This window comes from Stegodyphus dumicola, chromosome 3 (genome assembly GCF_044657685.1).
Source record: "Stegodyphus dumicola isolate Sdum_Otavi_A_Nest chromosome 3, ASM4465768v1".
NCBI classification, from domain to species: Eukaryota; Metazoa; Arthropoda; class Arachnida; order Araneae; family Eresidae; genus Stegodyphus; species Stegodyphus dumicola.
The window spans coordinates 28,709,860-28,730,093 of record NC_140770.1 but is presented as its reverse complement, the minus strand read 5'-3'; the positions used below and the strand labels follow the sequence as shown (position 1 = coordinate 28,730,093).

General features: G+C 31.3%; 1 protein-coding gene across 5 annotated transcripts in view; it reads right to left on the bottom strand.

The window, feature by feature from the left end:
- The window catches only part of LOC118198953 (uncharacterized), a 76,812-nt gene that overhangs the window by 21,202 nt on the left and 35,376 nt on the right, over nt 1-20,234 (bottom strand). For 3 of the 5 annotated variants that reach the window (XM_035370734.2, XM_035370736.2, XM_035370732.2), the window contains exons 9-13: nt 18,975-19,085; nt 13,820-13,902; nt 12,751-12,970; nt 4,700-4,830; nt 2,250-2,356 (exon numbers count right to left, since the gene is read on the bottom strand). In XM_035370734.2, the coding sequence (XP_035226625.2) occupies nt 2,250-2,356; nt 4,700-4,830; nt 12,751-12,970; nt 13,820-13,902; nt 18,975-19,085 (652 nt within the window). Of the gene's footprint in view, nt 1-1,621; nt 1,816-2,249; nt 2,357-4,699; nt 4,831-12,750; nt 12,971-13,819; nt 13,903-18,974; nt 19,086-20,234 lie in introns of all 5 variants that reach the window. The other 2 variants (XM_035370735.2, XM_035370733.2) reach the window with 2 other exon arrangements.

Below are 20,234 nucleotides of genomic sequence, written 5' to 3'. Positions count from 1 at the left end.
ATCAGTTTAAATCTGGTAGGATGGCATGCAGAAATTACAAAATTAAAAATATGAAAATGTAATTTATGAAATAAAGAACAATTATGATCTAAAGGGTATCAAAATTTACAAAAAGAAAAAGCTTAATATTTATTTGTTTACTTTATTAAACATTTCTTTCAATGTAAGTTGTTTAAGTTGCTTCGTTTCATGTGATAATACTTTCTCTTTAATTCTATTAAACAGACATTTCTTGTTTAGTTAAAAAGTTCTGCTGTTCAAGTCCTATAATTGCTGTGTCGAAAATACCGACTAATTTGCCAATCGAAATTTTTTCATTTTCAATAACCTCTGTCACTTTCTTCACTATCGGAAGCGAATTATAATGACGAGGAACTTGTTTTAAATCATATCAAAGACGGAGTACATCGAGATGAAATACTACATTTAGTAAGGAATTATAAGCCAAATAAAATAAAAACATCTGCCCTGAAGATAAGGATAGTGCTGATTATCCAACTAATTGCGTGCCGCGGCGTTCCCCCCGCTGAGCAGCGTGAAAATGATAAACAGATTTCGGATTTCGAAACATACTTTCGCTTTAGATCCTTTACATATGAGCAAATATATATCGGAAATTCTATTTGATATAATCGAAAGTTCAAGCTTAGTTTTATAAAATTGCTCTAACAGTCTGCAAAAAATAATAAGCCGGATCCAATTCGAAGATTAAGGAACAACGCAATCTGCAACATTAACTGAATTAGATAATTTTAGCTTAGTTTATACCGTCCGTTATACATTAAACGTACACACGTAAACGTTTTATGCGCATGCGCACATGCATATTTGCAGCTGTAAAGGTCTTACGCGCACACGTAAACGCATGCGCAGAAAGTTTGTAGTTTTGAGGTCCGGATTATAGATCATTCCGGATTATGGGTGTCCGAATTAATGACTTTTGACTGTAGTAACAAATTATGCAGCAGTTATAGAAGAGGCATCCAGAAAGTAAGCTTCCTCATGTCCATAAATGAAAAACTATGGTAGAAGAGTAGTGCTCATGGATAAGAAGTCTTGATATGGTAATTATGTGTACTAGAAGACATTTTCTGACTGCTCACAGTATAATTGCTGCAGTGGTTGAAGATGACATCTCTTATTCCATCCTCTGGTGGCTGTGAGGTTTAATCTAAAACAAGTGTTTTTAATTTCCAAGCATAATAGCAATCAAAATTCATCATCATATCTCTCTGATATAGAGACCTGATATCATGAGCAAGTAGTAATGCACTCAATTTTCTGAAGATCAACAAAATATGGCTAATGAGGAGTGCAATGGGTGGCCACTGGTCATTATGTATGACCATGTAAAGTCAGTGCAGCAGTGTAATTTAAAGGATCATTGCTTCATGCTTATGAAATTCTACAGCCATTTCTCTCAAATTTCCTGCTCCTTCTTATAAAAAACTACTATGAAGTACTCGTTTTTCCAAAAAGTGCAAGGAATATGGGTGCCAAAAAGATAACATTCACGCAAAAAGAAAAGGGCATGGGTCCAACTTTATGTTTCTGTGGCAGTACCAACAAATTTCCATGCATGAAACATCACTGGCAATGAAATGTAGGTTGTATACTTTACCTCAAAAAAGAAGCAGCAAGTGCACTCTGGAAGTCAAAAAGCATTCTGTTCATTGAGTTCTTAATTCGAAGTGAGAGAATAAATGTTGACTATTGTTATAAAACTTCAATGGGCTATTCAAAAACAAAGCAACATGGTATGCTTGAAACCAGCACTGTCTTAAATTGCACAACAGATCTTCTGAAGGAGTTTTTCTGGAATGAACATCTAACATATAATTTCACAATGATTTACATCTTTTCATACACTTAAAGAAATTTCTGCTCAATCAGTATTTTTTAAAATGACACTGACGGCAGTCATACACTGGCTCTGATGCCATGTAACAGAATTCTACAATACAGAAATCCAAAAGTTAACCACACTGTATGATAAATGTCTCAATTTCCAATGGGGATCATGTTTAAAAGTAACTGAATAATTGCTATATTTATTTCTATAAATCTTTTCATGAAATATACTCACTCTTTGTAGATGGCATAGTGAAATTCACTTTCTGAATACCCATTATAATTATTATCACAGATTAGAGCAGGTATAACAAAAGTAAAAAGGTCCGACAACTTAAAATTCCAGATTGAAGTATGAAAAATATTATTAATGACAAAAAAAAAAAAAAAAAACTCACTTATGAAAAGTAAATGCCTCTTGAATAGCACGAACTTCATGATTTCCTCGTAAAAGGTAAAACTTTTCAGGTGCTAATATTTTTTGACAGAAAAGATATGCAACAACCTTCGAAATATAAAAAAGCAAGAACTATAAATATATGAAGTATTAAAACTAAATTTGTAATTAAACCAAAAATACACAATTTACAAATTTGCTAACTCAAACTAATAATGACTAATACTAACTGCTTTATAGAAAATTATTTAAAATATTTCTTTTGATTAATTAATTTCTTTCTATTCTATAAAAATTCCAAAAAATTTTCATTAAAATAATAAAGTATTTTTGGTCATTTTCATGCATGTTGTTAAAAAGGTGTAATATTGCTTTAGAAATAAACTTTTAATTCATGTAAAGTAATATTAGATGACAATTTTTGATTTTATCAAAACAAAAATTTGAAAACCAATTTTCATATAACATATTCATATAACATATTATCAAAAATATTTATCCAAAGAAACTGAACCACATTTGAATTTCTGGTTTCTTTTCACAACTCAACTGAGTGACACATAAAAACAGAGAAACAGATGTATTAATTGGTAATAATGAATGATTCATAATGAAATGGATGTAGGAGTAGAAAATGAATTAAGTAATGCATTCTATTACCAGAACAGGTACATTAAATCAAAATTCCCTGTGAAGTTAAGACTACAGGAAAGAAATCAAGATTCCCCGTAAAGATTTTTGAAATAATAAAAGTTTCTCACAATCAGAATAATAAAGTATTTAATTTAGACACTACTTTATGTGTGTATGTAAAAAAATTAAAAGTCCAGAGACCAGTACTTAAACAATATACATATCTAACCAATCACTGTGATTCTCAGAATAGACCCATTAAATTATAATTGCTAGTAGTTGTAGAAAAGAAGACTGCTTGTAAAGATATCTGAAATAAATTTATAAAAGTTTCTCTCAGTCAGAATAATCAAATATTTAACATAGATAGTGCCTATATTTATGTATATGGAAAGATTCAGAATCATGAAATAGGTGCATAAGACAATTCCGTGTCTAGCAGACTACTGTAATTCCTCAGTTTAGTTATACACTAATCTTCTCTTGCTAATTCATAGTTTCATTCAAATACATTATGCAATCTTTTCAAACCATTTGAGTACCCTTAAGCTACTTAATTGATTTACTTGATTTTGGAGTATGCCAGATCTATATGCATAAGAGAAGGGATGCCTTTGCAGACTCTCTAATGAAAATTCACTCAAATCCATATTACACATAGGAAAAACCATGAAAATGTTCATGCAGCCAAGGCATTAGTCTGGAATCGAACACAGGTCAAATTAACAGCATTCAGCGACCTGTCAGCCACTGGTGGGCCTTGAGTATTCTAAACAGTATTTTGTGGGATAAGCATAAAAACTGGCATTTGTTAAGCAGTATATAAGTGTTAAGTTTTGCAATTGCTCTGGCAAATGTCCAGCGGATACTGTGAAAAGCTGAAGCAGATTTCTGCTGATTACGCACTTCCATTTGAAAGTCTGAATGGAATAAGCAGTTCTGGTATAGCAGTGAAGAAAAATAAATATGAATAATTCAAGAGATGCAAGAATGCTGTTTGGCTAATTTTATACTACTGGCCATTAAAGCTGCTACACCAGGAAAGTTCCATGCCACACACATGAAATTTTCAAGACAGATAAAACATGATGTGATGTGTAAATGATTAGATTTTCAGCACATTCAAGCAAAACAGGCAGCGGCAGCAACACATGTCATTAGTCAAGATCCCATGACTGTAGAATGACTGTGGAATTGATGTGTTCAAGACAGTCATATGGAATATAGTGTAGGATCTCAGTGCCCCCCATCATTAATATCATACTTATGTGCATATATAGACAACTTATGTGCATGCCATTACGGCTCGTACAGCTGCATAACGAACCCCAAGTCCAGAAATGGAGTCGTTTGCAAGACAACAAGTTTCTGCTCAAACAGTTCAATGACATTTGCAGCAGCATGGGCTGTCAACACTGAAACCATGGCTCAGGCTACTCTTGAAACTGAATAAAAGACAGAAGTGCCTTCAATGTCATGATCAAATACAAACTTGGACCCAGGAATGCTGTCACGTCATCTTTACAAATGAATCACAGTTCTGTTTATGGCATCATGATGTCCACCACTATGTTTAGCGGCATCATAGAGAATGCACATTGCCAGCTTGCACTAGACATCGTCATAGTGGCCCATCAGTTGGAGTGATAGGATGGGGTGTCATTGGACACATGTCTCGGTCATGATGGAAGCTATGAATGAAAGATTTTCTAACCATATTTTATTTAAGAAGCACGTCTTTCTGTTATTTTTTGTAGCAGAATATTTTAATAGAGGCAAGATAAATGAAATTAGTTCTTAGTCATCATAAAATATTACCTCAATACCATGTTGCCCTCGATCCACATAATCACCAAGGAAAAGAAAAGTTGCAGGAGTGAGGACAGGGCCCATACGCCATAAAGTTTTCTCAAAGCATACCAAATCTGAGAAGTTACCATGAATATCACCTGCCAAAATTTTGTTAGAGATAACATTAATTTTATGATATGATTTAAAAATATACATACAATAAAAATTAAAAAAGATTTATTAAATAAAAAGCAGGAAGATATAAGTTTTAAAATCTAAAAAAGTATAAAGTAAAACATTACATGTGAAAAGTTATCAATTTGAAATTATATTCTTTATATTTTCCAAGGTTTTAGCTTTTAACCTAATATTTAATTCTTATTTCATAATGCCACATGATTCAGACATGATGAAAGCTAAATAAAATGCACATGAATGTATCAACTTTAAAAGCTTGAAAAATTCATATTTAGTTATATATTGATTTTAAATAAGATTTAATGCACTTCAAGATATAACCGATAAGAGTTTCTTTTCATTGACAGAAAATATTTTAAACAGCCAATCAAATCCAAATGTTTTAAATAATGGGCATGCAACACTAAATACACAAAACTGATGGGGATCTTGGAAATATGATCACTTACCAAATGAATTCTACTGAATCAGGCATGTGGTAAGATAATACTTCCTTTTTTAACAATAAAACTTATTTAGAAGAGAAACATTGGTTTATTTACACATCAATGCAGATTCTTAAGAATTTTGGTTCCAAATACCCCTTACTCGAATGATAAGTAAACAATCGATTGCCAATCTTCTCTAGCTATGTATTGGTAAGAAAGAACATGTGGCTTATCAACAGCTAACATTTCTCCCATCTTATGTTAACTTATAATATGTAAGGCCACCCATCCACCCACTCTGCAACTCACACACACACACAAAGAAAACACCATCATTTCAAAGAAAATACATTTAAAGACCTGACACATGTTTGAGTTCAAGAAAATTGAGTTATAAATTTTCTACATTAAATTCTTTTCTTTGCATTTTATAAAATGTGTATTTACTTCTTTTTGTAAGAATAAAATATAGAAAATAAAACTATAAAACACATCTACATAAACACAAAAAAATTTGGCAATCTGTGGTTTTTGACAAAGTGCTTGTATGTTATTAGTATGTTTTTAAAACAAGAATTTCATTACTTAGTGACTAATTATGAATTATATAGAATTTTAAAACCATTCATATCAGGTAATCAATGTAAGTAAAAGGAAAGGGGAGAAAAGGGTAGTCTTAATGTAATTCTGCATTACAGATCTTTAGTACCGTACTTCCTGTTAAAAAATAAGGCTCACATTGCACATATTATATATATTTATAATAACAATTTATCTTCAGCTTTGAGCTTCCATAAAGAAAATATTTGTTAAAGTTCTAAAAAAACCTGTGAATGCTATATTGATCAATAGCTCTATTGTTAACAAAGTCTGATAAAAATAATGGAAAAAATAGCTTAAAGTGAATCTATTGTGAATATGATACTAGGCAAAAGTTGAAAAGGACTAGCACTAGAAATGAAAACATGGGTAGCACTTGAAAGAACTGGGTAAGAATTTCAAATTGGATAACTACAAACAATAGATGGCACATGTGATGTCATTTTATATTATTTGCTAAAATATAGAAAATTAAAAAAAAAAAAAAAAACTGAGATATGAAAAACTACCTTCCAACACAGGAGCATGTCTGTTCTACATGCTCGTAAAAACAGCTAAAAAGTTGATAAAATTAAGAATTCATTTTGAATGATATTCAAATTTACAATTTTGACCTTTTTTCTATTTACTAAAAATTCCAAAAATATCACCAGTTTTCATTTGTTCTATTACTGTACTTAATTCCTTAGTGATCCCACAGGGGTAGTCCCCTTCCTTTTGGTGATTTCAGTCTTAATCTAGACAAGAACATCTATTTATCCTAAATTAATTTTTATTATAGAAAAACGCATTATTTTTTTTGACATAGTTATGAAATTAAAATGTACCAAGAGAAACAAAATGAACAAACAGTTTAGAAACTTTTGGCACAAATACTGGCACAAATCTGGATAAAGTCTACATTTCTGAAAAGTATGATATTTGGATGTAAAAACAAGTAGTATTAAAAAAAAATTAAGTCAATTCCTACTTAGATCAACAAAGAAAAATTTTATTTCAGTTACTTTTATTAACATTTTTTTGTTTCTAATTTATGAAGCTGATGGTGGTTTATAATTTCTCATTCTATCCATTTCTTGTAATGCTTCATTATTGCAAGGAACCTTTCCAGTGAGTTTTGAGCGGTCCAGTTCTTCAATTAATATTCCATCTAATGATTTCACATGACTCAAAGTGACATATGCTTGACCTGCTGCAAAGAGTTTTTGAAGGAATCTTTTCTTGGAGCTTACGTTTCCCCCCCCCTTTTCCTCTAATCGTCGCTTGCGTTGTGTTGCAGTTTCTTTTCGCTTTCTTTTCACATTCTCCGTTTGTGAAGTAAGGGGCATTTTAAAGGGTTATATTTTAAACATATATTATTATCATGTTAACATAGAAATATGGGGAGAATTTTTGCTACATGATGGGACATTACAATTGCTTCATCCAACTCTATAATACTACAATTCTTTAATTACGTACACTTAAAAAATCTTTAGAACTCTGCCTTACTTTTGCACTTATTTTCGTTAAATATTATAATCCCATTTATCACAGTCATGTATTATTATAAGTTGTTATAAAATTAATTTTTATAGCACATGAGAATCCCTAATAAGCAGTCATTATTTCTTAGTTTCATAATATATTTAATAAAAGCAGCATATCTTTAGCTCCAATAAACAGGAATAAATAAATAGGAATTGACTTTAACATGTGAAAAAACTGTATTAACATCAAGTGTCATCCACTACAAGTTTAAAAAAATGTACTTGAACTTGAGTGGATGATAAAAAAGCATTTTATTAACAATCGAAAATGTGAAAGATATACAGAGTGGAGCTAATAGTAGGATTTTAATAATAATAATAATAACAAAATAAAAAGTTCTGATAAAGTCTATTATCAGTTTGGTTCTATGGCTTGAAAAATTTCATTATTTAACTCAATCTGAGAAAAAAATTTTCTCCTTAATTTTGTGGGATGACATCGTTCATTATAATCGGATGACGCGACAAGCTGTGAAAATAAATCTTTTACCTTTTCCGATGATAGAAGGCAGACGATTCTGCCATTAAGACGATGACGCGACTGAAATATGTTTGCATCTAAAAAGACGATTCCTTCTCTTCATTTGTAAATAATCTCACCTATTCCCTTCTACGTATGTAATTACTTTGTAGTTTGTAGCAACTATTCATGTTTCATTAAATATTCAAGTTTTACATAAATCGGACTAGTTTATTAGCCCCTAGACAGCCACATCGGAAGTAAGTTTACAAACATCATATTCCTAGACAGTAAGTACCGATTCTACAGATTTGGGTGCTCAGGCCGCGATGAGCCTAGGAAGAAGCATTATGAATATTACAAAATAAGAGATGTAAGTTTTGTTTCGATTATTTCGACATTGTTACTTCTAAGAATAGTGTTCTGTGATACTGTGAATTAAGATGACTACCTTAAATTCTATTCCTAGAATTTCAAATTCTTTAAAGACTGGGCCTACTAAGTCAATTAAACTTTTACATCAAACTGTGTTTGCAACTTTGGGTGATCGAAAAAATAGAGCTAGATTGCGTAACTTTTGTGGTTTTCCATCTGATTTTAATATTGAAGAAACAAAACAAAAATTACTTAAAACTCTTACTGCAAATGATTTTATTTCTGTGTGTAATTTGTTACATCTTAATTATGATTCAAATCCTGATAAAAACTGTGATTTAATATTGAATAGTCTTTGTGATTTTAAGCTTTTAAAATCCGAAAGTGATGACGATAATGAGTTATCTGAAAACGAAAGGGTTTATGATTCTGATAAAAATGATGATATTAATTCTGTTCGGTCAGAATCACCTCCCATAAATAACTCAGTGGATGAAAACATTATAATGCGTAGCAATATTTCCTTACATTTTCGTGATATCTTAGAAACTGTTTCTGAATTTAATGGCACTGATACATATCCAGTTGAATCCTTCATTGGTGATTTAGAAGAATCTTTTAAATTATTTAAGTTATCGGAATTACAGAAAATTGTGTTTGCTAAAAAATTGCTTACTGGTTCTGCTAAAGTATTTATTAGGTCTTTGAAGCGTATAATATCATGGGACAAATTAAAAGAAAATCTTTTATCTGAATTTTGTTCTAAAATAAACAGTGCACAACTTCATAATTTGTTACAGAAACGACACTTAAAACCTGGTGAATCACTCTCCGAATATTTAATTGCCATGCGTGAAATAGCCAGTCGCGGTTCTGTTGATGATTCATCAATTCTTGATTACGTAATCAATGGGATACTAGATCAGAATAGTAACAAAATTGTTTTGTACGGTTGTAAAACTATTTCTGAATTCAAAGAGAAATTAAAAATTTATGAGAAAATTCGCGTTCCAGATACGAAGAATAAAGGTTATTCAAGTAATAACACACAAAATAAAGCACGCTCTATACCCAATAAGAGTAAAGAACAGAGGTGTTATAATTGTGGAAGTTTAGGTCATAAGTCTAATTTTTGTAACAATAAGTGTAAAGGATATAAGTGTTTTAAATGTGATTTGTTTGGACACAAAGCCGCAGATTGTTCCAAAGCATCATCTAAAAATATCCATGAGGCCAAAGCTATTACTCCAATAACTCAGACTTGTCAGAAAGAAATGCATAAAACTGTTAATTTGTGTAATTTGCAAATTGATGTTTTAATAGATACTGGTAGTCAAGTAACGCTAATCCGAGAAGATATACATAAGAAGATAGGTTCTCCTGAACTTAAGTCGGCAGATCTACAGTTAACGGAATTTGGCAACAAACCTATAGAGAGATTTGAAGGTGAATTAGAAATTGATGGTTCTTCATTTAGATCAAATATTTGTTTTATCGCAGAAAACAAGAAATCTGAGAATGATTCTGGAGAGCAAAGAAATGCTTATTGCAATGGAAATGGTTCTGAAGAAGGATTTGAAAAAGTTGTTAATTATGATTTTTTACTTCCAAAGCCAGAAACTGATCCTGTTAGTATAGTTCCTGTTACAGTACAGAATGTGATCAAACTGGATACCTCACCCACAATCAAAGCAAGTGGCAATGCTTTCCTGATTTTGAATTCTGATGACATCCCGAGTGATGCAGATCCTGCTGTAAATGAAAATGATGCTATTAAAGATGAATTAGTGCAAAAAGGAAACTCAAGCACAATACAATTAGCTTTGATGCCAAAGCGGAGAAACGCCACTGAAAAAGGAGATTCTCAAAAGAAGCATGTTCCTAAAGAAGAGTCTCATGTTAGAGTTTGTAATGAATTAATTGCTAATTCTACTAAAAAAACTTCAGCAACATATCTGATAACAGAAAAGCAAAAGAAACCACTGGAGACAAGGAAGCTACAGAGACCACCGAAGAAGAAAAGATTGAAAAGCAAAAGTCTGTCGGAAAACCTGATCACAACGACGCTGATACGGAAAGCAAAGACGGAACAAAAGAAATTAAAGAAGGTGAGAAAAAAGAAGCGAAAAAACAGATTCAGAAGATATAGGAAGAAACCCGAAAGGCTTTGACAATGAAATACCGATTTTGATGATTTCTGATTATAGACTTTTCCCCAAGTTGACAAAATTCTCACGATTTGACTAATGGACTATTTTTTTAAAGACGTGAACTAATTTAAGGAGACTGAAGATGATGTCTAAGGATGAAATGTATGAAAGAAGACGGCTTAAAGAAGATGATTTTGAGAAGACGCATTCGAATGACGGATCTTGAAGATATCTAACACGCATTCAGAAGACGTATCCAGACGATATCTAAGAAGACGCATTCAGACGACATTAAGACGTATGTAAAGACGAATCCAGACGAATTGTACCAGACAACATCAAAGGAAGACGTGTTTGTGAAATGTATGTATTCAGATAGACTGTTAAAGATGAACGAACACTGAAAGAGCATTAAAGAAGAGATAAAGCCGTTATTTCTGAGGATGTTAAGATGATAAGGGAAGATGGCTGAAATAAACCATTTAGGATGACTTTTCCCTCAATAGGAACTAAAGATTTTTTTTTTTTTTTTTTTTTTTGTTTGTTTTTTTTAAATTTTATTTTTCAGATCCCTAGATGTAGACAGTGGTGCTACGAGAATTCGAGGCCGCATTCCATCAGGATGGACGAGCAGTTGTGGGATGGCATCGTTCATTATAATCGGATGACGCGACAAGCTGTGAAAATAAATCTTTTACCTTTTCCGATGATAGAAGGCAGACGATTCTGCCATTAAGACGATGACGCGACTGAAAAATGTTTGCATCTAAAAAGACGATTCCTTCTCTTCATTTGTAAATAATCTCACCTATTCCCTTCTACGTATGTAATTACTTTGTAGTTTGTAGCAACTATTCATGTTTCATTAAATATTCAAGTTTTACATAAATCGGACTAGTTTATTAGCCCCTAGACAGCCACATCGGAAGTAAGTTTACAAACATCATATTCCTAGACAGTAAGTACCGATTCTACAATTTTTTGAATTCAAAGAAAAAAGGTTTAAAAAAAAGGAGGATAACACAAGTTCATAAAAAAAATCTGAAAGGTTTTAGATTTTAAATGTCACCTAAAAGGGTTTGTTAAGATTCTTTATGGTCTCGCTCAGCTTGCAGTCTAACAGTCTGCTGTTACACTCACCCCCCTTTCCCCCCTTCCTCTCTCTCTCTCTCTTTTTTTTTTTTTTTTTTTTGTCTATTCAGCCTTATTTAAGCATCACTTTCTTCACACTTGCACCATATACTATCAAACAGCAAAATTACAAAAGTTTTAAAAGCAGCATAGCAGTATACGCTTAGAATTTCCAATGCAGTGTTAAGTGTTGGCATACGTTTTTTTGTTCCCCCTCCCGATATTTTCTCATTTTATCATTTTAATGTTCAGTTTTCTTACTAGGCTGGCTTTAAAAAACTTCTTTTTGTCTTTTTACTATTAACGTTCTTGTGTGTTGACTTATTAAATGTCACGTTCTTGGCACTAATGCTATATAAAATTCAATTCAACAGCAAATTCACAAACTATTTAAAAACAGCATATCTTTAGAGTTTCCAACAGACAGTCTTACACACTGGATATAAACGTTTTATTCTGTACGGTGGCCACTGAACACTTTGAATAGTAAAAAATTCATTACAGTTTTAGAAAATATGAAAGAGATAATAAAGCAAATTCAAAATTTGGGTTTCCAGGTGCTCATGTTCAAGTGGAGTACTACATTATTCAAAATTTGAGACTCTAGGTGCCGTCGTTTTTTCAGAGTGCAAGAAACATGCATGCATTCATGGAAATTCTTCATTATTTAATTTCTTTAATTAAAATAGGGAGCGATTTGGTTGCAAAAATCTGACAAGTGAGACAGCACTTTTCAGTGTTTCAGTGTTTTGATGTAAAATGACATTTTGAGACTACTATCCCATTCAGGACTAACGTCCCTTCTGCGCTAAAAGAAAAAAGAAAATCTTATTTTACATAAAGTGGAAGTAAGTATTAGTCTATGAGACATTTTGCAGAATCTAATAGTTTACATAAAAATAAATAAATAAATAAATAAATAAATTATAAATTGTAGTTTCGTAAAATATTAGTCAGTTGTTTTAATAAAAATCCATATTAAAATTGAAATATTGTAACATTTAATCATGTTAGAAAATTTTCCTTTTTTAACCTACATATCAACTACTTTAAAGAAAAATAAAAGTGTTTAATTTGATACTTTTTGAACAGAAAGAATAGAAAAACGTATTACATTTATAAAATCAAATATCTGATTTAAGACTTACAATGCACAAATTAGAAAAATAGCAATTTCTATAACAATGCATTGAATAAAACAACTAACCTAAAACATAAGTTGGTGAAGTCACACGAATAAGTCTCTTTTCCCTACTAAGTATTTCATACACTGTATGGCAGATAGTCAAAAGACATCTTGCCAGAGCACCACGATCTGTTGCACCCCAGCTAAATGCTTCTTTTGGTGTACGCTTCAGACCATCTTCCTGCTTCACACAATGTTCAAAATAGGAAAGACCTTGAAGCATTTCATTTGCTTGTGACTGCTAAACATAAATAGAGCTTATTAAAATCACTCATAACTATAATGTAGTCATCAATTATCTATGAACCATACTCTTAAAAATATAGATTTGAAAGGCATAGTTCCATTTACATGCAGATTTTTTCATTAAATATAATGGCATTTTTCAGAGATTCATAACAGTCAGCAAAACTTGCAAACAAATTGAATAGCATGGAAATATTGAAGAAATTTAGAAAAAATTGCCATTAATGCATAAAACATACAAAAAAAGAAACTGATCACTTTTATTATTCACCCTTGTTAACATACACAAATCTCTTTAAAACTTTTCACTTCTGATGTTTAATGTTAGTAATGTGCAAATTCAATGTCTTGCATTATAGAGGACTAAATACCTAATTCTGCTTTATTTTAATTTTTGATTTTATTATAGGTATTATTTTTTCTTTCACTTATTCTTCTTAAAGAATAAAGTACTTAATACATAATAATAAAGGAAATGTGTGTGTGCTAATTTATGATATGGATAAGGCTTCCAGTCAGTAATAAAATTTTGGGAAAACTGTAGGTTACAATGTAAATAGTTTCAAATTATGTGCAAATAAAACTAATCAAAACTTAAGAACTTTTGTTGCTTTATGTGAGTCTTTTAGATTTTTTTATTTATTATTATTTTTTTAATAAAATCTGCCACTGAGGTGATATTCAGTTCTGGATGGCTTGAGATAGAAAAAATTTTATCTTTGGGGGAGAAACAGAGTGCCTTTTTAGACTTTCAGCCACATGCACTTATTTCAAGATCAATAAATAAAAGCTAAAAAATTAGTAAAATCTGAAATAAACATGTTACACAAAAATTTCTACATACAAGATTAAAAGAATCCACAGATGATACTCTTTCAACTCTTAATCTGGAAGGGAATTTAACACTTTTGCTAAGAGCAGAAGTTCCTGGAAAAGTAGTAATAGTAAAAATAACAGTAAAATTTAAAATACTTTGCAAACATTTACCTAAAAATAATGAAAGAGGAAAAAAAAAAATCTAACAAGATTCTGAGAAAGAATGCTGATATTTCATATTAACATGAAAATTAAAAATTTCTATTTAATCAAGAATGGAAATTTGCCAGTTTCATGATATGTTAACATGCCTATATAGAGACACTTCTTATTTAAAATATTTGGTTTGAATTTTGCTAAATATTACAGATATCTCCTTGTTTATGCATTTACGAAGGGAACAAAATTAAAAACTCTAATATAATGAATTTGATTTAAATTGCATCGTTTACAAAGTATTATAAAATAAATTATAAAAATGATGCTGGTGAAAATAATATCTAATTAATTTATAGAATATTTTAGTAAAAAAATCATAAAAATCTGCAGGAGGTTTGAACCATCATTAAACTGCAACCCTTAGAAGTAAGTCTATTAACAGTTGCAGCAGATGCAGTTAAGAAAGATGATGGCAAGAAAACTGGATTTGTGTAAAGATTTTTGATCTCTCAAGTATAATTTGTTTTCAAATTGACTCTTTTTCACTTTAAAATTTCATGATAGTATCAATATTTTTCCTTTACATTTTCAAGAAACATTCGGTATTTGGGTTTATAACTTCTAACGTAGCTGCATTTTGGGAGGCGGGAGTAATGAAGTTCTTTTGTATTTCTTCACTGTTTCCTCTACTTCTTCCATCAAATTCTATTGCATTTCCAACTCCGTTAAACTTTTATTAATGAATTTTCTTAAGCTGTGGCTTGAGAAATAGTACACATTGAATACTTTCCCCCTCGTTTTTTTCAAGTGCTAAAATTTGTAGGAAAGGGGAGGATACATGGGTAAGTATGGTATATTGAACTTAATTTTTTTTATTTGCTAAGTTTTAATATATATATATATAGATATTCTAAATAAAAGTAATTATGAGTATTTTAAAAAGGCCTATAACCTGTGCTAAAGATGCAAAGTAATAAACCAATAATTTATAATTAGAAAGCTTTTGCTATACCATCTCCAAGGAACGGAAATTCAATTATAACCATAAATTATTAAAAGAATTTTCTTTAGTCAGTATTTTAATTGAGATAGGGTGATTCAGAACTATAAGGACTATTGTTCAAAAGTGTATATATAGGTCATAAACACGATAACAAGCAAGACTCATATAAGAACATATGGTCACAAATACAATCCAGATGCGTTACATGCCCACAAAGCAGAGACTAAAAAATGCACGATAGGTCACAAATAATGATAATTTATTGTATAAAGATGAGCTTACACTGCCTTTTTGTTCATAAGAAAGTTTTAAAGCAGGTGTTCAAAGCTGCGGCCAGCAGATGTAATACATGCCTAGCAATGATGATACATATTTGCACGAATGGGTATCAGTAATAACTTCACCTGCACCAAGATTTTGTGCTACCAAATCCCTTTCCAGTTCCACAGGGGTCTCATACACTAGAGTTTTTGTATAACCTCAATGAAAAATATCAATAAGGGACAGATCTGTTGATCAAGGTGGTCACCGGATGAGCCCAGCAAGGCCAATTCATAGCCCTGAAAATGCAGAATCCAGATATTGGCAGGCAATTCAGAACAAATACACATGCATCTTGTTGAAGCCAAATCTGCTGCTGCACATGAGGTAGTATGCCACTCAGCTTTTCTGACAGGATTTGAAACAGGAAGGTGCTTATATGATAAGTCTCTCCATCTAGGATTGATGGAAACAAGTAGGGGCTATCATTTTATCATGAAGGAAACTTCTCCAGACATTGATGCTGCAGCAATGTTGAGCAGCATGGGACTGTGTGGCTCTTGGATTTTCATGCACTCATACATGCACATTGCAGATGCTTCCAGTGTAAACACTGCTTTATCAGTAAAATGGATGTCAGCTACAAAGTTAGTGACAACTTCAGTCTGCTGTACAAACCAACATGCAAATTCCTCATGCTGCTGGTGATTAATGGCAGACACAGCCTGTATACACTGCATGTGGTACAGGTGCAGCTCGTCCTCATTTAAGATATGCCAAACTTCTGGATTGAGATACATGTAAACATGCTGAAATACTTTCAGTACTTGTCCCTGGGTCATTTTTGATGTTTGACAGTACAGCTTATTCCATGCTGTGCATCCGTCTTACTCTGTCAACACCAGTATCGTCCATTCATGTTTCGAATTGATTATGTTTTCCCTCAACACTTTCCCTCTTTCCCTCAATTGATTATGCAGACATCCAGATGTGATATGAGCAAGGATACATCTCTTGGGAAACCAGGAATGAAGGTTCCCTAGCAGATGTTCCACTGCAATTAGCTGCCCTGTAAATGAGGTGCATATCCACCATTTCTCTATTCAAGCAGTGATTCATCCCAACTTATATTTATATGATTCTTGCTTGTTATCATGTTCCTGACCTATATGCAGATTTGTGAATAATAGTTCTAAAACATCCTGTATGTGTATGTATATATATATATTAGGAAGAAAAATTGTAGTGAGCTCGCCAAAAAAGTACCAGGAGCTCCCACTTGCTTAAAACTAAATAACACAAATACGGTGCAAAATAATGTAGTCTACCTTGACTTACATATTATTGATTACAATTTTGTAAAAGTTTACGACAAGAGAAGAGAATTCACTTTTTCTACACTAAAGTTAACCAACTGGAATTCAAATATTTTCAAAAGAATCATTCTAAACACATTTTATTCACAGCTACTTAGAATAAAAAGAATATGCAATATCACAGAACACCTTCAAGAAGAAATACTTTACTTTGTGACAATTTTGAAAAGTAACCTAATTCCTCATAAAATAATTAAAAATACCTTAAAAAAAGCTGGCATTAGCCTTACCAATTTTTAGATAATTTGAGTTAGATAATGAAATTTTATACTTAAAGCCCAATGGGACGGTATAAAGTGGATGGCTGATTCAGAGAATCTAATGTAAAAATGTACAGATAATTCTTGTCACTACATTTTCTTTCCTGCAACAGATTTTGGCACATTACTTTGGTACTATTGTTTTAATAGTTTTAAATTACTTTGATGGCCAATTCTACTTTTATTAACAAATCGGGCCTTTTCATTTTTCATTGTAGCTTGATTGCGCTCTAACTTGAAGAATTACGACTTTTATTAACAAATGACTTTTTTCCATTTTACTCTTACTTTTGTGGCCATGTTGAGTAATCTTTACTGAATTAGCCATTTTCACATTTAGATACAGTTTTATTCTTCTAACAACTTGACTGACGCCATTTTGAATTCTTTCCATGTCTCTTCTAGTCTTTCAACGCCCTCTTTAACTCGGGGAGTATGAGTTCCCGCCAAAGGACAATCTAATCGCATTGGCTGCTACACAGTGACATTGTTTCACCCGCCTACGTCACACGATGAGAGGGATGGTTTTTGAAAGACACAGAGGGGATAACAACCCCTTTTCAAATTTGCTTCACGTTCAAGAGGACAGCATAGCCACAGGTCTGTTTTTTATGTTTCTTTTTTTGTGTTTTTTAAAATATATTTTTCTTGGTCTTAGCAAGACCCACGGCGTTTGCTTTCATTTGAATTTAATTTTAGAACTACAAATTCATAAAGGTTTAATTCTTTAAGCTTGCAGGTCCAGCCCGTACGTTATTGTATAGTTTCACTAATAGCAGACCGCTATTTATTTTATTTTTATTTTAATTTTAGCTATAATGGGACTTGCATTTACATTTTTTTACACCTTAATGTGTCATTTTTTGCGAACGTGTTGGGAAATTGGAACAGTGAATTGAAGCTCCAAAAGATTTTTTTGGGACAGTTCATATTATTTAAAAAAAATTTTCGTCACCCAAGAGCTTCAATTGTCTGTTTCGGCGAAACGCGTAATGATGTTAGCTTGGTTGGAAGTCCAACTGAAATTTACCTTGAAAAGCCAGGTTGGAAGTCGAATTAGGCTAATTTACCATTTTCCGCTTTGTAATTTTTATAATTTTTGTAATTCTATGTTTTTCATATGTTTTAATTTTGTTTCAACTTGTTCTGTCGACCAGCTTTTTATATGTGTTAACTTTTCACTTATCACCTCGATAGGTTTTTACTATATTTTTTGCCATTCACATGTTTCCAACGATTGATTTTAACAGTTTTTTATATTCTGCATTTTATTTCGCGTGTAGGCTAGTTTTTCACCCTTCAATGTCATTATTTTAAAAAATACTGTGTTGAACTATTTCTTGGAGCCACAGCTCCTGGTAACTTTTTCGCGAGCTCACTGCAATTTTTCTTCCTAATATTTCATAATTTTTGCAGCATATTGCACAAAACTTTTTAAGACCAAATAGGTCTTACAGCACAGTACTTATTAGCTTTTCAATTTCAATTATATATATATATATGTGTGTGTGTGTGTGTAAAATAAAAAAATATAAAAAGCAAACTTCTAAATTCACTATAACCTCTTTTATTTTTTATTTCATTTGGAAACTTCATCTATTTGTCCTAAAAATAGCACTTAAGTCTAAACTGTGTCATTCAAATTAATAATGCGATCTTACGTAACCCAGGTGTCTCTTGACCAATCACCAAATTGCAAACCAAAACTTTTCTCTTCGCGTGCTTCCATCTTGGATAACTACTCACTTCAGCTTCTGTCTGTGCTGTGCTAGGACAAAATATCGCTATGCTGCTTCTATTTTTACGACACAATCAGAATACTTCCTCTTTAATATAAGATAACTACGCATCAACACTGCTGCTGCTTTTCTTTTCCTTAAGCTCTTATTATTAAATATATATAAAGTGACGGGATAGAAAATCCTTTTTAAAAAGAAGTAGATTAAAATATCAAAAAATACACAATTGCTTAATTCTATACCTTTTGTTAACATGAATTTTTGAATAAAATTTCATTGCACAACAAAGAAATCTCTGTATTAAATTTATCAACATTAAAATGTAGAGTATTTTAAACAGTTAAAAATGCTTAATCTGTATAGCTATTAAAATGTTTAAAACTACCTTCCATGTCCCAAAGTGAATTAACATCTACTAAAGTTCCTGAGCGTTTGACTTTCACAGAATGTGTTGCTAAGTCATACTTCCCTTCTAGCAGAGATCCATTTTGGCTATCTGAAAGTATCAGGATTAATTAGTGTTTTCATTGAACAATTTTACTTTAAAAAACTTTATGCTTGCCATTCTGAAACCAAATTAGGTAAATGGCAATGAATAATGAAACTATATGAACCTGAATGATATGAAAGAACTCTAAATACTAAAAATGTTTCCACTTTATTGAGCATGAATATCAAAAACTGATAGCTTTCAGAAAATTATTTAAGTTTAATACAATCAATTCATATGCAGTTAGGCACAATTAAAAATGAAAATATTGAGTTTTCCTCTCATTTCTTTCCACAGAACCAAGATTCAGTTCAGCAATAGCACATACAAACAAAACTTTAAATTTATTAAAATATTAACTTTATTTCCTTTGTTTCTTAAACAAGAAAAAAGCACCATCCAAAAACTTTTTTTGGCAAGAAATCTAAAGTTTTGGTTTAAAAAATTTATTTAGAGAAAAATTAAATCCCGCATTTAAGTAGTAAAACTTATCTAAATTTTCTAAGCGAAATCATTAAACGTATTAACTCCTAGTTCATTTTGCTGGATGGTAACGATATGGTTTTCTATTACACATTTTTAAGATAGATAACTACTAATTTATGATTTTTAAATACTACTTTAAATAATTTAAAGAAGGAAGCCAATTATTAGATTAACACGAGCAAGAAATGATACTAAGGAATAAAAAGCAATAATAAAGTTCTCAAATTATGAATTATAAAAGTAAATATATGTTTTACAAGCAAGTCATTAAGATCATACTACAAGCAAGCCATAAGCATAACATGCAGCAAAATCTGCATTTATTACACAACCAGAAAAATAGCAAAAAATGAATAATCCTTTGTATGTATACATTTTACTTATTACAGTGCCAATATTTCTACTGTTAATCAAAATTAGCATGAAATTTTGATGCAGGAATAGTAAAGCATATATTGAACTTTACTACTAACATTTACTTGAAGCTTAATTTGCAACAGAGTGATAAAATGTATAAAAAGGCTTTACAAACAATATTAAAACATGCATGTAGATATTTTTGAGTTCCTAATCTGCAAATTAAGAGAACACATAGATTATTGTTCAACTTTGAAACATGTAAAATATGTGGTCACTCAGCTATGTTAAATTTTGTCATTATGTATTATT